Source organism: Nilaparvata lugens, chromosome X, assembly GCF_014356525.2.
Source record: "Nilaparvata lugens isolate BPH chromosome X, ASM1435652v1, whole genome shotgun sequence".
In the NCBI taxonomy this organism is placed as follows: Eukaryota; Metazoa; Arthropoda; class Insecta; order Hemiptera; family Delphacidae; genus Nilaparvata; species Nilaparvata lugens.
This window is the reverse complement of record NC_052518.1, coordinates 51,697,580-51,717,297: the sequence shown is the minus strand read 5'-3', so window position 1 is coordinate 51,717,297 and position 19,718 is coordinate 51,697,580. Positions and strand designations below refer to the sequence as shown.

The following is a 19,718-nucleotide window of genomic DNA, read 5'->3' as shown; positions in this document are numbered from 1 at the left end:
TTAACCTTTCATTAACCTTTGTTCCTGGCCCACAATACTCGTATCCCGGAATATGAATTTCCTCTCCCAGGTTATCAATTACCTTATTTAAAATAGTTGATGTTGCATTACCTGCCAAACCTGACACACCTTTAAAAACTCTTGCCGCTGAACTCAAGATTCCTTTACCCCGTTTCCTCGTACTCTGCTTTCTCCTACATACCATTTTTCATTACCTTTCAACTCAATGGTTGAACATTAACTGAGGTTAATTAATCAATACACCAACTTGAATTGAATCGAATTGGTTTAATTTTCAATCGAGTTGGAAATGAATTCATACGCTATTGCTATGTGCTTATAACATTGCTTGAATGATAAGAATATTATTTCAAATAGCAAATAATCTGAAAGGTGAATGCGATTTGAAAAGGGGGGAAATGATGCTGGCATTGCGCGCCCACCCACATCTGCAGGAACACGTGCCAAAACAGATGTAGGAGGGAGCGAGCGAGAAGCCGCCGCCTCTTGGCTGTATGGCTGTGTGTGTGTGTGTGTGTGTGTGTGTGTGTGTGTGTGTGTGTGTGTGTGTGTGTGTGTGTGTGTGTGTGTGTGTGTGTGTGTGTGCGTGTGTAGCGGTAAAGACTACTGAGCATGCTCACAACAAACTATAAAAGACTCAGTCACCTTATTTAAATATCATTCACAACAGAGCACCTGAACCATTTCTTCTTCTTCTGCGTGTTTCTACTATTCATTACGAACTTATCAACAACAACAACAGGTAAGAATTGAAAACAATTTTTATAGAAACAATATTACAATTTATTCATCTATTCATACATACATCTATACAATTCGTAACACATAGGTCGACGAATTGTATACAGATATAAAAATTGTTAAGCATTAACAATTTTTATATCCGTCTAATTTGGCGACTTATGTGTTACTACCAACACATAATTTTTACAAGTTTTATTAAAATGTTCAATCTTTCCCGCGTCAATGCAGGAAGCAAATCTTTGAGGTAGATACACCTCACATTTGCTTCCTGCATTCCTTATTTTTAAAATTACACGTCGACCATGTTTATTGGTGTCCTCTCGAGCTCCGATGATGCGGTACGGTAGATCCTCCTCCAACTCCCTCAGCGGGATCCACGGTTTGGGTAGAGGTTTGTTTATGAGTTGGACAAAGTCCAACTCTCCCGCACCCTCCACCTCCTTCATTAATGGGACGAGTGAGGAGTCGTCGTCCATTACAGCTCGTTTCTGTTGAAAAATATTTGATTAGTGTCTTATTTGTTTCAGATCATACTAGAGATCGATAGATTATTGATCTCTACATCAGATTATCATCAAATTGTCATCATCGAATTGACATTCTCTGCATAAAGTGAGTAATATCAGTTATTGAAATAACATTGTTGCATGATCGAGTACTTTAAACAATAATTTCTAATCAGTTCAAATAATATTTCCTTTGCATTCTAATCACTTCTAGGAAATATTGCTAACATTGTTGCATGATCGATTACTTTAAACAATAATATCTCATAATTCAATTTCTAAGCAGTTCAAATAATATTTCCTTAGCATCAATTTCTATTCGGTTCAAATAATATTCCCTTTGCATTCTAATCAGTTCAAGGAAATATTGCTAACATTGTTGCATGATCGATTACTTTAAACAATAATATCTCATAATTCCATTTCTAATCAGTTCAAGGAAATATTGCTAACATTGTTGCATGATCGATTACTTTAAACAATAATATCTCATAATTCAATTTCTATTCGGTTCAAATAATATTCCCTTTGCATTCCAATCAGTTCAAGGAAATATTGCTAACATTGTTGCATGATCGATTACTTTAAACAATAATATCTCATAATTCCATTTCTAATCAGTTCAAGGAAATATTGCCAACATTGTTGCATGATCGATTACTTTAAACAATAATATCTCATAATTCAATTTCTATTCGGTTCAAATAATATTTGCTTGCATTCTAATCAGTTCAAATAATATTCATATCAAATAATCAAAGACTCGTATGTGCACAGATTTTTTTAACAATCAATCACAGAAAAAATCTGTGCATACACAAGTTAATAATATTTGTTGAAACTAACCTTTGTTTGTGAGCAGATTGACTGCTCCTCCTCATCCCCGCTAACCTCAGGCTCCTCAAACAGCAGCCTCCTCTTCCCCTGCTTCTGCTTGTTGTTCAGCGTTGTTAGCACCGCACGCCGCGGCGCCCAGGTAGCCGGTGTAGATTGTGGCAGAGGACTGTCCGGAATCACGATCTCCTCACCCCTCTCTCGTTGAACGAAGATTCCCTGTCTCTTCAGGGGTGAGGTGGAGGAGGAAGCGGGGGAGACAGCGGAGGCGGCAGCCATGGCAGCGGAGGTGGCAGCCGACCTGTGAGCTTTCTGCTGCTGCTCCCAGTAGTTGAGGATGCGCTGTGGTGGGCTGTCTGGTAAGATGTTGATGGAGAACTCATCATGAAGCGGGCTCAGATGTAAATGATAATTTTCCTCTCATCACTTCTGTTTATATAGCATACGTTTCTCTCTCTGTTCCAGGCTCGTGCGAGTGAGAGCGAAGCGTGCTACAAGGCGAAAAAAATTCAAATTTCTCTCCAACAACACGTGCTCCCACATCGTTATCGGTTTGTAAGTATTCTCTCTCCTATAAGACACTCAATCATTTTTCAAATAGCATCCATGTGTTAGAAGACAGAAAAAAAAAATCTCATCTAGAACTCAGCATGAGAGGGTGAAAACACCTGCTAGAAGCTGAAATCCCCCATGCCAACTCACTTAAACATTCTCGAATGTTTTCTAATATTATTAAATATTTCACAACATTTCAACATAGAGGAATAGCATTCTCGATTGATTTCTAATATTATTAAATATTTCACAGCATTTCAACATATTTTGAATAGCATTCTTGATTGATTTCAGTTCAGTTATTAAATATTTCATTGTTTTCACAGCATTTTCTCACCTCTCAACTCGAGTTCCGAACCTCATAACCAGTTGAGCTCTCGTCGAGACAAGACAGCTGAGAGGAATCAATCTGAAAGGAGTCAAAGGCGGTATCTACACCTGAGAGGAATCAATCATACCATAGACCGCTATCTACACCTGTACCATAGGCCCGCTATCTACACCTGTACACTCGAGGAGATTCATGCAGCATCAACCAGTAGATGTAAGTACATTTTTACTTTGATTTTATCCTCTGAGGAGGAGAGGAAAATTGTCCTCCGAGGACAATTTTTGTCCTCAGAGGACAGTTTTTGTCCTCCGAGCACAGTTTTTGTCCTCTGAGGATAAAAAAACCTTCTACAATATACTGCATGCATACGATTTTACCTCATCTTTACGATACGGTATATCCGGAACATCCAAGCCCCGCTCTTCTTTCTCACACTCTTCATATAAACAAAACGGTAAATGTATTACTTTTTCAAATGGATTTTCGATAATATATTTGCAATAGACACATTGCAGATAGAATGGATTTTTATGTAAGAAATAACCATTTCTCGCAAAATACTCTGCTTTATTGCATAATGATTTACAAAAGTCACAATGTAGATGATGATGCTTTTCAAAATACTCTCCTTGAACGGATGAATCTTCTACACAATTAAAAGTTAAATATCTTTTTTCATATTCTTGTAGAATATTATTATCGAAATTCTCCTCTTCAATTGTTATATTATCTTTCCTTCTACAGTTCGGACTGTACCTTGCATGTTCTATTGCTGGTATGTCACTTTCTTCCCATTTTCCCAAACAAATTGAACAAAATACACATCACACAATGTCTGGTGCAGATGAGAATATAAATCCCTCTTTCGCCATGTTTTCCGCGGACAAATGTGGAGAACATTTCGACCATCTTTTATCAAAAGATAATAATCTTAATCTTTCATACAACATTATGTGATCTTGAGATATCATTTTCACACACACACCCTTCTTCTACCAATGACAATTCACAACTAAACATACTGTTGTACTCTATCTCATCCTGATCGTTATTCTTTTGTTTTTCAGAATCATGCCGAGGGAACGCAGACTACGTGGCATGAATTCAAGCGCAGTCCGGCATCGCATCACCCTCGATGACGAGGCTGAGGATATCGACATCACCAATGTGCTTGAGAGGTCGAAACGTCGAGTTTTCGATATAATTAGTGAACATGTGGCACGCCATGATGGGAATGTTAAGTGGTTTATAGTATTAAATATTTTGCTGTATAAATTAGTGGTGATGGATGACAAGCAGGTTGTTGAGACTGTCTCATCTCTAATAAATCTACATAGTTACTCCAACATAGCGCTAAACGTGCTTGAGAACTATGAAGATTTTAATGAGCATTTTTTCTTGGCTGTGAAAAAAATCCTCTCATCTTTCGAAAATTTCGTAAGACATGGGAGTGGATGGGTGCTGAAGAAAATTGAATCACTGGATGTGAACGTGATTAAATTTAATCCTATATACACATCCAGTTTCATTCAAACACCCCAGTTTTTAAAAACAAACATTGCATTATAAATGTCAAAAATCTCTCTGACGAAAAATGCTTTTTATGGTCAGTGCTCGCGTATTTCCATCAGAAGCCAAAGGACTCACACCTGACTGTAAAGTATTTGAGCAAGTTTGCTCACACACTTAATATGTGAGGTGTAAATTTCCCGGTGACGACACGCGATATTAAGAAATTTGAAATACTCAATCCGGATATTGCAATTCACGTCATCGCGTACGAGAACAAAAAGTTTTTCCCCTTCCGTACAAGCATTTTCCGCACACGTAAACACCAAATTAATCTTTTAATGCTAAAAGCTGATGCAGGAAAAACTCATTTCTGTTTAGTAAATACCGCGAACGGGAAAAACGGCCTATCTCGTCTTCTCTCCCACCTTTCAAAACATCACGGTCAAGTACACATTTGCAATTTTTGTTTCCATAGATTTACATCGAACAAAACTGAGAATTGTGATGCTGAAGCAAATTTGTTGAAACATGTGGAACTTTGTTCCAAGTTTGAATCTCAGCGCGTTTCATATCCTAAATGCGGAGAGACAATTAAATTCAAGAAACTAGGCGCGACGTTGAAGAAAAAGTACACCATTTACGCGGATTTAGAAACTTATGTTGTTAATATCGATAATAATGATGATGATTCCGATTCTGATGAAATTACTCGTAGTTACACAAAGAAAACGGCGCACCATATTCCCTGCGGGTATTGTTTCGTTGTTATCGATGTTAATGGGGAAATCGCCTACAGACCTGTACTCCATAGATCTCGTAGTTTAGACGAAAAAATCATGGAGAAATTTCTTCAGGAAATTACAGATCTCGGCAACATTTTGTATGAGGATATGAAACGAGAAATTCCGATGCAAGCTTTATCCGAAAGTCAAGAGCGCGAATTTCAAAATTCAGTAAACTGCGGGCTTTGTGCTGAACCGTTTTTAGACAGCGATATTAAATGTCGTCACCACGCGCATGAAACCGGTAATTACTTGTGTGCAGCACATGTTTCTTGTAATTTAACAGCTCGTACTCCGGAGTACATATCATGTTATTTTCATAATTTCTCCGGTTTTGATTCTCATTTTATTCTGAAATCGCTAGGTAAATGTAAAAAAGAAATTTCCTGCATCGCAAATACGTCAGAGAGATTTTTGACACTTTCAGTAGGCAAAATTAAATTTTTAGATTCCTACAAGTTTATGTCTGAATCCTTGGAAGTATTGGTGCGTAATTTGGTAAAGTACAGACATGGAAAAGAAGTTCGAACGATTATTTTTGGTGTTTCATGATCCACCTCGTGAACACAGACAGCTCTTGTTGAAAAAAGGAGTATATCCTTACTCGTACATGAGCTGTCCCGAAAAATTCGCGGAGACATTGCTTCCTCCCATCGAATGTTTTCATAATGATTTAACTGATACACCTCTGTCTTGCGAAGAATATGAGCATGCGCAAAGAGTGTTCTCAACATTCAAGCTGAAAAATCTGGGTGAATATCACGATTTTTATTTATGTTTGGACGTGATGCTATTAGTGGTAGTTTTTGAATCCATGAGGTCTACGCTTTTTAGCTCATACGGCCTTGATGTGACCCATTTTCTTTCTCTCGCGCACTTCACCTGGAATTGCATGCTGAAACACACTAAAGTCGAACTAGAATTGATTACTCATCCTGACATGCATCTTATGTTTGAGGCAGGGATGAGGGGTGGGGTGTCATTCATCGGTAAATGTTATTGTGAAGCGAATAACAAACATCTACCCGAAACATACGATCCTCCAAAACCGTCTAATTATCTCCTCTATATCGATGCAAACATTTTATACTCGGAAGCTATGAGCCGAAGCTTACCTGTTGGAAATTTCAAATTCCTCTCAGAGGAAGAAATTTCCAAGCTTGATTTCGCGAATTTGGACAGAAATTCAGAAACCGGATATATAATAGAATGTGATCTCAAGTACCCTCAAGAGTTACATGATAAGCACGCCAGCTTCCCACTCGCGCCTCCCCACCAAACACCGCCGCGCGAATTGCTGTCGAACTACCAAACAAATGAGAACGGTCAAACTGGAACCAAAAAGCTCATGAACACACTTTTCGACCGTGAAAAGTACATTGTTCACTATGACAATTTAAAGCTCTACCTTCAGCTCGGTTTGAAATTATTGAAAGTGCATCGCGTCATTAGCTTTTCCCAATCTCCCTGGTTGAAAAGCTACATCGACTTCAATATCCGGAATAGGCAGAACGCGAAAAATAAATTTGAAATATCCTTCTTTAAGGCCTGTTGTAATCTGATATTTGGCAAGACGATTCAATCTACTCGTAAGCTAATCAATGTTAAAATTATCACGGATGAAAAACGGTTAGATAAGTACATTTCAAATCCACTATGTAAACGCTGGCAAATAATTAGTCCGAACGTGATCGCGGTTTTCTCTCACAAGTTGGAACTTAAAATGAACAAGCCTGTCTATTCCGGCTTTTCTGTACTGGAGTTGAGTAAATTCCATATGTACGATTTTTTCTATTGCAAATTACAAAAAATTATACTGTGGGATCGTATAGAACTCTGTATGACTGATACTGACAGTTTTCTTCTAAACCTAAAAGTCGAAGATGTGTATGAGTTGATTAGAGAAAATTTGACCCTTTTCAATACTTCTAACTATCCAGCTTCCCACCCTTGCTTTTCCATGGAGAGAAATAAAGTTGTAGGAAAGTTCAAGGATGAGACTGCCTCAAAACCTGTCCATAAATTTCTTGGACTTCGATCCAAACTTTACTCCTTTTTAGTATGTAACGAGAATGAAGAACCTGTAAATAAATGTATAGCAAAGGGTGTACAGACCGGTGTGAAATGTAGAAAACTTAATTTTAATTTATATAAGAAATCATTGTTTGAACGTAGTGAACACATTGAAAAATTTAATATGTTAAGATCCTATAATCACACCATGTATCAGGTTGAATGTGCAAAAATCTGTTTGAGCCCTTATGATGATAAGAGGTACATTGCTGAGAATGGTGTTGATACTCTCCCTTTTGGACATTATAGAGTGCCCACAACACTCTAACTGATTGCTCAGTATGTCCAGTGACAATCATCCAACACCACTGATTTGACTGTTGTAAATATCATGAATATTATTAGATCTAAGCTAGCTGTAGAGCTTCATAGCGTGCCGTGTGTGAACTATCCCACTCGCAAATATGAGTTGAAAAGTGAAAAAGACTTGCTTCAAGCCGACCTTATTGAGATGTCAAGTTTATCGCGTTTTAATAAGGGTTATAAATATATCTTAGCTGTTATTAATTGTTTTTCAAATTTTGCATATTGTGTACCATTAAAAGACAAGGCAAGCCAATCTGTATTTAACATTCTTGAACCAATTATTTCTAAAAATAAGGGAGTTAAGCTGTTCCAAACAGATCAGGGAACAGAATTCTTTAATTCAAAAGTTAAAGCGTTATTAGATAGATATAGTATTAAACATTACCATGTTTTTAGTGATAAGAAAGCCTCCATAGTTGAAAGGTTTAATAGAACACTTGAAGCAAAAATTTATAGATATTTAACTGAACATGGAACCAAAAACTGGATATCGCAACTAGACAGTTTAGTTCGTGATTATAATGCAACAACACATTCATCCATTAGAATGAAACCTAAAGATGTGGGGAAGAAAGATCGTAATCATGTTTTAATGTCTTTGAATTCTGCATTCAATAGATGATATAAATTGAAAAATTCAAAACCGAAATTTAAGCTAGGAGATGTTGTACGAATCTCAAAGAAAAGGGTTCTTTTCGATAAATCTTATAACATAAACTGGAGTGCAGAGTATTTTGTAATTCATTCTATATTTCCTTCTAAACCTATAACCTACTCACTGAGAGATCTAAACGGAGAAGTAATTAGTGGTAGGTTTTATGCAGAAGAAATTAAAAAAACACAATTAAACGAATCGGAGAGACAAGTGTATTTGATTGAAAAAATATTAAAATGTGATAAAAAAGGATTGCTAGTGAAATGGATTGGATTTTCAACACCTAGTTATATTAGTAAAGATCAACTATTAGATGAAAAATAATCTTTTGTAATCTATTGTAAATATCATGTACATTTATTGTGAATAATCTATTGTAAATACATTCCATTCAGTGTAAATATCATGATGTACATTTGTTGAAAATATAATAGAAGTATTATTATCAAACATTGGTTCTCATTTCAATCTGAAGTTTCGTAATTTGCTAAGGCTCAAGCAACAGATGCATTCTCGTGAAGAGGGTGCGAGAAAGAGAGGGTCAGATGAAGTGAGAAACTTCTATCAGTGGGAGGGAGCGAGCGAGCGTCTGTCGACCCATGTGGTGGCTCACCCTCCTCCCTGATAACTTATCAGTTCCTTATCAGATCACATTCTGTACGTTTGTAATCATGAGTCAAATACCAACTGTTAACTTTGATAAATTAATTACAGATAAAGAAAAGCCTGCATTTTGTAAAAATGGAGACTTACTTCCTCATAATGCAAGAATGTTAATTATTTCTCCCAGTGCTGGAGGAAAAACAAATCTCTTATTTAATTTAGTATTTGCTGAAAATGGCTTAAGATTTAAGCACATTTACTTATTTAGCAAGAGCTTATATCAAGCAAAATATGTTTTTCTCAGGAAGGTATTTGCAGGTTTGAAAAATATCGGATTTCACATGAAAGAGGATGTGAGCCAAATTCCCCATCCAAACCGTATCCCTGAATATAGCTTAGTAATTTTTGATGACTTACAACTGAGCAATGTGCCACAGATAAGAGAATATTTTACTATGGGACGACATCGAAATATTGACACTGCATATTTAATTCAGAGTTATGGAGCTACACAGAAACATTTCACTAGGGACAATGCAAATATGATTATAATCTTCAAGATAGATTTATTGAGTCTGAAATTAATTCACAGAGATCATGTTGGAGGAGATATTTCTTATGAAGATTTCGTTGAACTTTGTCATACAGTTTGGAATCGTAAACCTCATAATTTTGTAAATATTATGAGCGAGTGTGGAATTAATAGCGGCAAGTACCGAGATTCGCTCGATACGTTTCTTACCGTTCAGTAGAGATTAATTCTTTGTGCAGTCATGTTGTCATACAGCAGCAGAAAACTGAATAGAAAGAACGTTGTAATTTGTAAATGTAAATGTAATTTCTTCGAATGAAGAGCAAGGGCTCATTTTACACAGACTATAACTGGAAAATTAATATACATAGTTTTGAAGGTCTTGAATTGAGACCTTTATTCTTTTCTATTCCTTTTATATGAAATATTGTTATTGAAAAACGGAGGCGTAAAATTTGATTTGACAAAATATAAAATTATTAGCTCAAATAGTATGAGCTCTGCAGTTAACATTCTGTCTCTATACACTACCAGTGTATTATCCGCAGCTGTATAGATGTAGAATGCATATTTCTAAATGTTACTTTATTCATTAAGTGTAATAATTCAACTAAAAAAAATTATACCTTTCCATCAATAATAGAAATAAATGTAAAACGTAATTCTATATTGGACATTGTAAGTATTTTGATTATTTATAAAATTTCTTCTCGCATGTTTTTATACTATCTCCAAATTCGTACAGAATCCGAAACTTATCTATTGTAATCAATCAAATTCGCAGATCATTCCACTATTTCCTGCAAGTATAAAGGTCTACATTTTGAAGGTCCCTATATCTCATAGAATTCAAAGGCCTGTTGGGTACTTTTGTCAATGTTTTTCATTACTCAAGTCTTCAGAATAATTAGTATTATTTCGAATTATATCCAAAGAATCAATCATGCTTTGTTCACCTAGGAAATTTGAAATAAATATAAATATAAATCTGAGTACCCTTTTTGAAGTTACAGTATTATTTGTTATTAGTGACTGAGTAGCCTAATTTAAAAATATAAATCTGAATACCCTTTTTGAAGTTATTATTTATTATTAGTGACTGAGTAATTTTAAAATATAAATCTGAATACCCTTTTTGAAGTTATTATTTATTATTAGTGACAGAGTAATTTTAAAATATAATTTTGAATACCCTTCTTGAAGTTTTTATCTATTATTAGTGACTGAATAATTTTAAAATGGTGCTCGGATTTATATTCAAAAGTCTGTATGTATTACATGACACCCTTCTCATTTGGAAAAATGAGTTTCGACGATTCATATGAGGGCAAAAATGTTGAAGGGACAGAATAAATTTTGAATAGTTATTTTTCATTTCAAATGGGACCCTGATGAATCCTAATGTCATAATTATTCTTGTGAAAGAAATATTTAGCTGTATCCATAATTTTTACCAAATCTGCACTAGTGACACCCTGGGTTGGAGAACTCGCTCATGAACTGTTGTATTGTAATATTTGAAACCTGCAACTTTTAATTATACAGAGTTAATAAAAATTATGAAAACAGCTAAATATTTCTTTCACAAGTACAAATTGACAGGAGGTTTCATTTGAGAATTCTATTTGGACTAAAATTACACTGTCGCTTCAACATCTTTGTCCCTCATATGAATCGAAATTAATTTTTGAATGAGGAGTTGGTTATGTGTTACATGATTTCAATACCGGTACAGAGTTCCAAGAGAAAACCGCACATTGATATCTCAACCCATATCAATTTTTTGATGTAAAATGTGTAAACTATGTTGTAGTAGTATGTATTAACCAGCATAAATCATGTGTCAGCGCATGAAGATCTGTCTGAGTGATAGCTTCCAAATAGCCACAGCTGATGTTATAAATGTATCTGTATGGAATAACTGTTGTAATTGCATGCAATGAATTCTTTAGCTGACTAAATGTTAAATCAAAACAATTTTTTTCTCATGCACTTTCAATGTTATCAGTTATATCCTGAAAAAAGAGAAAGGAGTGGGTCAATTTCGTTGTTCAACGAACAAAAACTGTAAATAGATTCAAAGAATACGTGTTCAAAATTTGAAGCTGATTGATCAATTCTTTCTAAAGTTATTGTAGAGCATACAAACAGAAGCACTACGACTTTGGCCTACAGTATTCAGTAAGTCAAAAGTAAGAACTCGCTAACGCTCGTTCAATAATTTGAAAATTGCTGTTTCCAAATATAACAATACAACAGTTCATGAGCGAGTTCTCTAACCCAGGGGTCACTATTTATACGCATGACAGAAGTAATGACTAGATATTGAAAATTTTTGTTAATAATTTATTCGATCCAAGTTATAATGTGAATGAATGCGGGTAATCATTTAATGATTTTTCAGGCTTTCCTGGTGGCGATTTTTCTGATGACGAGGAAAACAGAAGATAGTTACAGAAGGGTGTTAACGTTTGTGAGAGAGCAGCTAATCACCTGTCCTGTGGTGAGAATCACCACAGACTTTGAAGTAGGACTGATTAATGCCAGCAAACGTATCTTTCCAGGCGCCCAACACCAAGGCTGCTGGTTTCATTTCACTCAGGTAAGCTGTTAGCCCAGTGAATGAATGTTTTCTCGGTCCGAAAATTACACGAAAGCTGAATTTTTTCCATCGATAGGACCTTCCCAAGAGGTCATTTTCCCAAAAGTCCCGAGAAATCCCCCTCAGGTCTCCCCCCTAGCAACCTATTATGTTGAAAATAAGGGTTAGCATTCTGTTCCATGTCGTCTCCTCCAATCCCTCTACCAAACACCTTTTCCAGCAACCACCCACTCTCATTTATTAGCAACCTCCCAACCTCAAGAAAATTCTCAGTAAAAACAAATCACTCACCTCTGATGAAATCCCAAATCCACCTGGTACCCTACCTTGCAATCGCCCCGGCAGTAAAAGCTGTCCTATCACTGGTTCTTCCATCTCCTTTACCAGTCCTATCACCAACTACACCCACCAAATCCATCAATCCAGTAATTGCATCTACCTCCTTTCCTGCAACTTCTGTCCTGCCTTCTACATAGGTGAAACCACCACTGCCCTAAACCTCCAGATTAACAATCACAGGGCTTCCTTTAAAAATAGTACTTCCCTACCCATCCTTACCCATGGCTCTGAGCACAACATCAACTTTGACCAATGCTTCAAAGTCAAAGTCCTTACCACCCTCCCTCCCACAGCCCCCTCAATAGATGTCAAGACGAAAGAATTGGCTTTTATCTGGGTGCTTGGAGCTGCTTCCAGTCCTGGTCTCAACAGGCAGCAATAGTACCATAGCTAGCAACTGTTTAATTAAATTGACATAAATTTCATCATATTATAATACATTTCACAGCTATCAAATATATATTAAATGTTCAATAAAAATGAAAAATAAATTTCATTCAAGCTCATTTCTACAATTCCTTTCTCCAATTTTAGTCTAATTCTTTTTTATTTCTAATTTTAAATCTCCTCTTTTCTATCAATTCATAAGCTACACCTTTCCTTATTCATAACTCACTCAAATCTTAAATATCCCGTTTGTAACCGCCCCTAAATACCCCATAATGTCCCCTGAATCAGTACCCTCTTTCTCTCCATCCGTCTGCACCGCGTAATCTGTGGTCTCTGCTGCTACAATTGACTCTCCGTGCGTAATCTGTGGTCGACCGTTGGATTCAAAACTGCAGTCTGCTCGGTTGAGGAAGGAGACTCAGTCTCCGAAAATTTCCCATTTCTAATGTAAGTTTTTAAGTGTTTTCAATCTAATTTATATCTTGTGTCTCCTGTTTTAATTTATATATATATATATATACACTTCCTGTTTGATTGACAAAGGGGGCCCAGCCCCCGAAAATTTTAATCTAAGTTTTTATAAAGTTTTTAATCTATCTGTGTCGTGTGTATCCTGTTTTATATATATATATATATATATATATATTTTCGGGGGCTGGGCCCCCTTTGTCAATCAAACAGGAAGTGAAGTGGTGCAGATTTGAACATTCCAACGGTTGACTATAGAGACGTGGTATAGATGTTGTGTAGAGCAAGTCTGTGCTCTATGGTCTACACAACATCTCTACTGCATCTCTATCTTGGAATGTTCAAATCTGCACCACTTCACTTCCTGTTTGATTGACAACCATGTTCATTGACAACCTGTTTGATTTCGTTTAAATGTAAGTTTTTGAGTGTTCTTAATCTATCTGTGTCATGTGTATACTGTTTATATTTATATTATAAAACTTTAAAGTGGTAATATATATATATATATTATATATATATATATATATTATATATATATATATATATATGTAACCGGTGGAGGTATTTTTAACCCTACACCACACCCAACATCATTTCTGTAACCGGTGACATATTTGTCTCTATTTAGTATAATCTTCCAAAATATGGAATATATAATAATACATGTGGTTTGATAGTCATTCTTGCAGACTATACCACTGCTGGCCACCAATGTAAATGGAGGGGGGGTTGTTTCTTCTCTCCTATAATATTTACCAAAATTATGCTAAGTTTACTGCTATCAATTCATCTACCGGTATTTGAATCCTTGATTGATTGGGAGCTTTTAGTGGATTCGTTCATTCAAATGCACAGATTATCATCATTGTCACATATTCTAGCAAACATAGTAACTACGAGCCAGGAACTTCAATGAAAAATACTTTTTAAAATTCAACCTTAGGTTTATTGAACTCATTAACGGATCAATAGAAATCATGTCAAATTTTCAAACAAAGTTAATCAGAAAAAGAAGGAATATTCAATTTCAATCTATACATTTTGGGAACCTGCTAACTTGCTGCAACTAAATTTGGGCCTCGGTCATTCTATGTACTAAATTTCAAGTTAAATAAAAACAACAGTTTGGCACTCACCATTTTAACAATTTCACATTTTATTTTTGAGACCACTTAATCCAAAACTCAATGAACTCGAACGTTATGAAACTCACTACACTCTACTTAAATTAATGCACACAATTAACCTCTTAATTTTACATCTACGGATTCTATCAATTTTAGATTACTATACAAATTACAACAAAAGTACTGATAATGAAAACTTTTCAATTTGTCCCTCTGGATGGGCAACAGACCCATTCAGAGGACCGAGGCTCGCGCACCGTTACATGATTTTCCGTTCATGTCTCAATACCAACTGTGGCCTTTTCACTGAAAATTATTCCCCCTCCACGAGCATTGAGCATAACTTCCAGTGGAAAAGCCAAAGCTTCAAAAAGGTCAATGCTCGTACAATTTTCAAATATAGTGGCTTTGCGACATGAAATTGAAACTGTATTTGAAAATGCACTAAAATTGCTTTAATTTCGACAACTAAGCAACAAGTTAGCAAATTCAAACAAGACAGAGTCAATTCTCACACTAAAAATGCAGGGTTCAACATACAGTTAGAATCAAAGTTCATTTCAGTTCAAAAATCTGAAAAATAATATAAGATACACAAAAAAAACTACAATACTACCCTCTCAATATCACACTATTACATATATATATATATAGTGTTTACAAACTCCCTACCAATACTCTAGGGCATTGTTCCTGGGTGAAAAACATATCTGAGTATCATATTTAAATTGTCCGGAAGTCTTCATTTAATCAAACAGCGGCCATTTTGATTTTTTCACTTGTTTTTCCTTAATAATGGTTAATCATACGAAATTGAAACTTTGCACAATCATTCATAACAACTGGACAAAGCTACAAAAAAAAATACAATAATTTTTAAATTTATAAACCACAATGACAGCCATTCAAAATTTTGTTTTTCAAATAACTCAGAAACCGTTGGTTTTACAAAAACTTTACAAAATAGCTTTTTAGTAAATTAAATTGCCTATTGATTGGTGCCCAATTTTCTAAGATTGGACCAATATGAACTAAGATATGGCAGCTTTAGTGGTTGGTGACCCGCCTTTAGAGGGTTATGTAACATTGTTTTGTTGTTCGAATTAACCCAAAATCGCTTAAAATTAACATACAATGCAAATAGAGATTGTTGCATCATTGCGATGCGACTCTATCAGCATGCCTTGGTTTGTACTGCAACAAACTTTCAGAGGTCACCTATCACTAAATGTGCCATATCTCAGTCAATATTGATCCAATATTAAAAAATCAGGTACCAATCGATAGGTAATTAAATTTACTAAAAAGGTTATTCTTGTAATTTTTGGTAAAACCAACGGTTTCCGAGTTATTAAAAGAGAAAAAAATTAAATGGGGGGCCAAATTGTTTTATGAAATTTGATTTTTTTTTCTTATTTGAAAAATTATCGTAATTTTTTTAGCTTTGTCTAGTTTTTATAAATGATTGTGCAAGGTTTCAATTTCGTATTTGAAACTTTAAAATTTAAAAAGTGTTTGACAAAATTGATTTTTGCAGGCAATTTGGAGGTACGTCATGACCCACGACCTTTCGGCTGTATGTCGTGCCGACGTAGACAACATGAAAGTCATAAAAATGGTAATGGCTTTGCCACACCTGCCAGCACAGAGAGGACCTCCTCACAGCGACCGAGTTCCTCCCTTCTCAATAGTTGATGGCCTAAATGCAATCATAGATTACATTAATGAGGGACAGATGGATGCTCGGTTGCAGAACTTAACAGCTTATGTGAGGAGATTCTGGGTGGGTGTGATTGGCGTGGAGTCATTGTCTACTTTTGGTTGCGCCAGGAGGACCAACAATGACCTCGAGTCATTCCACGCCAAACTTCTCTGTGCGTTTGGCGTGAATCTCGACATATGGAGCTTCATAAGTAAGTGATACATTATTATTGGGTCGATTGAATGAAACCTAGAATCAAGCGACTAGCACCTAGTCATTACTTCTTCCTATATTATTGATAAAATTTTGTTGTTTTGAATTAAGTGGTAGTACTGTAGGCTACTATAGCAAAGACAAAAAGATCATGTGCTAATATTTTCTGTATGATGTAAACAGCACGAAAATAATTTGTGGAAATTGGAACGTTGCAAAATACGTATTGATCAACGTTGTCCACAGATAAATAAGAATAGATAATTAATCGATTATCATACAAAATTATTAGTATCCATGTCAATACTTTTTTGCATAAGCAAAACTAGTTTCGTGCACTCATAAAATTCCTGGTTCCACCTAGGCCTAGTTAGTGCTAGCCAACCTCATTCAACCGATTCCAAATTGGAATTAGCAACTGCTCTGGGTTTTATTCAATCAATTTATTTTTAGGCACTCTATATATTTATAATAGTTAGATAAAAGAGCAAAATGACAATGATTCATTCTATCACTCACTCATAATCAACAGAACTAAAAATCTACTGGACCAAATAGGCTCAAATTCAACATAGTTGGCCAACTAGAGGCGCTCTAAGAACAGATTTGAAAAATTTCCAGAGATTTTTCCAGAGAGGCACCCAAGAACAGCATTTTTCCAACGTTTTCTCAGCTATTTCAAGAACTAATTGGCAAAAAATGTTCAAATTTGATACACAGGCTCTGCTGAGGTATGAAAATGTTGTATTGGTAGGGTTTTGAAATAACGCCCAAGTTCCGACCAAGATCAGCGCTTTTTGAGCATTTTTCCTGCGTTTTCTGGGCGGAGCCCACTGGCTAGACAGATGAGTCATCCGGCTAGTTCAATATGAATTCATAGTTAAATTCGAGTTGTTGTTGGATATTCAATTAAAGTAGATAGGCTGTCGATGATATTAATAGATAGGTAGAGGATGCCTTCTGGTGTATTTTATTCTGTGTTGCTCATAGTGCCATGCCATGTTGTATCATCTAATCATTGACAAACAAGTATACATCCCCCCCACTCATAGTTCATATGACTCATCTTATCTTAAACTCCTATATTATAAATTGACAATTGATTATTGTTTACGAATCACTACCGTACCGTACTAAACATGAAACAAATTGATTATAATAATAATAATTATTATTATAATTAGGTATTTGATTTTAATGAGACAAATGTGTATTCCAAAATCATTCAGCTTGCGTTCACGCCAATTTGAATCTGCACTTGATCAAATATACAGCTGCAAGATCAATAAAAAAGTGGTTCAACTGATGAGAGCACAGTAGTTATTTCAAGTCCTTTGAAGTTTGCAATTGTTTAAAATTTTCTTGAAATAAGTTTTGAATTAATTGCTTTTTAGGAAGGCTCCAGTTAATAGAGAGAACCTCCTATGACAATCTCATTAGAGTACATAGAGAGATTGCGGTCAACCGACCGAAAAAAGACAAAGTTACTCGCGATGTCAAGAAGGCGATCCGTCGTCTTATAAACGGCGAGATCACAATAATACACTTTCTGAGTGCAGTGGCTCATGGTGCCGACAACATTATCAATAGGCCACTGCCTCAGAATGAGTGGTTCCTTCTTGACATCGCTGGAGAGGAAGAAGTAATGTGAGAAGGTAAGAGTCAGATTGGCAAGATAACCATTACAATCAATGGTCGACAGCCAAAAAGTTACATATTACTTGTACCTTAATTTTAGTATGTGGAAATTATCATTTATATTAAAGCAACAGAGTAATTTTTGAATAGTTATTTTTCATTTCAAATGGGCCCCCCGATGAATCCTGATGTCATAATAATTATTCTTGTGAAAGAAATATTTAGCTGTATCCATAATTTTTACCAACTCTGCACTAGTGACACCCTGGGTTGGAGAACTCACTCATGAAATGTTGTATTGTAATTTTTGAAACGCGCAACTTTTAATTATACAGAGTTGATTAAAATTATGAAAACAGCTAAATATTTCTTTTACAAGAATTATTTGAAAGGATGTTTCATTGGGGATCATATTTGAAATAAAAAAATACTCTTTCGCTTCAACATATTTGTCCCTCATATGAATCGAAATTCTTTTTTTTTTTAAATGAGAAGATGGTCATGTGATACATGATTTCAATACAGAGTTCCAAGAGAAAACCGCACATTGATATCTCAATCAGTATCAATTTTTTGATGTAAAAGTTGCAAATTAGCTGAAATCATGTGTCAGCCCAAGAAGGACTGTCTGTGTGACAGCTCCCAAATAGCCTCAGCTGATGTTATGAATGAATGGAAAAACTGTAGTAATTGCATGCAATGAATTCTTCAGCTGGCTTAATGATGAATAACAACAAATGTTTTTCTTGAGCAATTTCAATGTTATTTGTTATATCCTGAAAAAGGACGAAGGAGTCGGTAAATTTTGTTGTCCAACGAGCTTGAGCTGTAAAGAGTCGAAGAGTATGTGTTCATAATTTGAAGTTGATTGATCAAATCTTTCAAAAGTTATTGTTGAATATTCACACAGACGGACAACGACTTTGGCCTTGAGTTGAGAGTAAAAACTCGCTAATGCTCGATTAAATATTTTTTATGGATTCTATGTGCATTTTTATTGATTTGTATGCATTTTCTATATGCATTTTAGTGTGATGTTACTATAATTATATAAATGTCCTAAATATTTATTGATAATCTACAGATGTGGTTCAATCAGACTAAACATGTGATGATATGATGTTAGGAACTCCTGACTCATAAACTAATATTACTGTGTTCATTCAAATAACTGATTTAAAAATAATTAATTTTCATCTTTTCAGGTTGACCGTATCTCCAGAAGAGGTTGTAAATATTAGGTAGATAGGAAATATTATTAGGATAGATCTGTAAATATTAATGTATTATCTCCAGAAGAGGTTGTAAATATTAGGTAGATAGGAAATATTATTAGGATAGATCTGTAAATATTAATGTATTATCTCCAGAAGAGGTTGTAAATATTAGGTAGATAGGAAATATTATTAGGATAGATCTGTAAATATTAATGTATTAATATATAAATAAATAAATTGCAACTTGAAAATTATGTAGAATATAAAGACTTTTCATTTCTATCATTAAAATAAAAACACCTTGTGTGACTAATTTGTTTCAAATTTTCGATGTAGTGTTTTTTCTCACATGAAAAATCACTGTTGTTGGGTCTAGTCCAACAAGGAAAGTTCAGACTTGATCATTGTTGAAGCATTGTCCAGATGCTGCATTACAGATCTGACTCGACTAAAATTATAAAAATTATAATGTACAACAGACAGCATTGGAATATTCAAGAAATAGATTGAGAGTCATAAGAAAATATGATTGGACTAATGTGAATAATAGTGCTTACTATTTAAT

The 19,718-nt window shown here is 35.1% G+C and overlaps 2 protein-coding genes and 1 long non-coding RNA gene across 3 annotated transcripts; 2 read left to right on the top strand and 1 right to left on the bottom strand.

Moving 5' to 3' along the window:
• Positions 1–856: 856 nt before the first annotated feature.
• Positions 857–2,597, bottom strand: LOC120355040. The gene is made up of 2 exons (XM_039443297.1): positions 2,118–2,597; positions 857–1,253 (listed from the first exon to the last, which is right to left on the bottom strand). The coding sequence occupies exons 1-2, from the start codon at positions 2,382–2,384 to the stop codon at positions 909–911; spliced, it is 612 nt and encodes a 203-aa protein (XP_039299231.1). The 5' UTR covers positions 2,385–2,597; the 3' UTR covers positions 857–908.
• Positions 2,598–11,347: 8,750 nt separating this feature from the next.
• Positions 11,348–16,155, top strand: LOC120354617. The gene is made up of 3 exons (XM_039441980.1): positions 11,348–12,056; positions 15,921–16,088; positions 16,147–16,155. Exons 1-3 carry the CDS (start codon positions 11,826–11,828, stop codon positions 16,153–16,155), a joined length of 408 nt encoding a protein of 135 aa, XP_039297914.1. The 5' UTR covers positions 11,348–11,825.
• A 7-nt stretch (positions 16,156–16,162) lies between these two features.
• Positions 16,163–19,422, top strand: LOC120355041. The gene is made up of 3 exons (XR_005573380.1): positions 16,163–16,296; positions 17,693–17,953; positions 19,142–19,422. It is a non-coding gene; the product is annotated as an uncharacterized LOC120355041 (long non-coding RNA).
• The last annotated feature ends 296 nt before the right edge of the window (positions 19,423–19,718 follow it).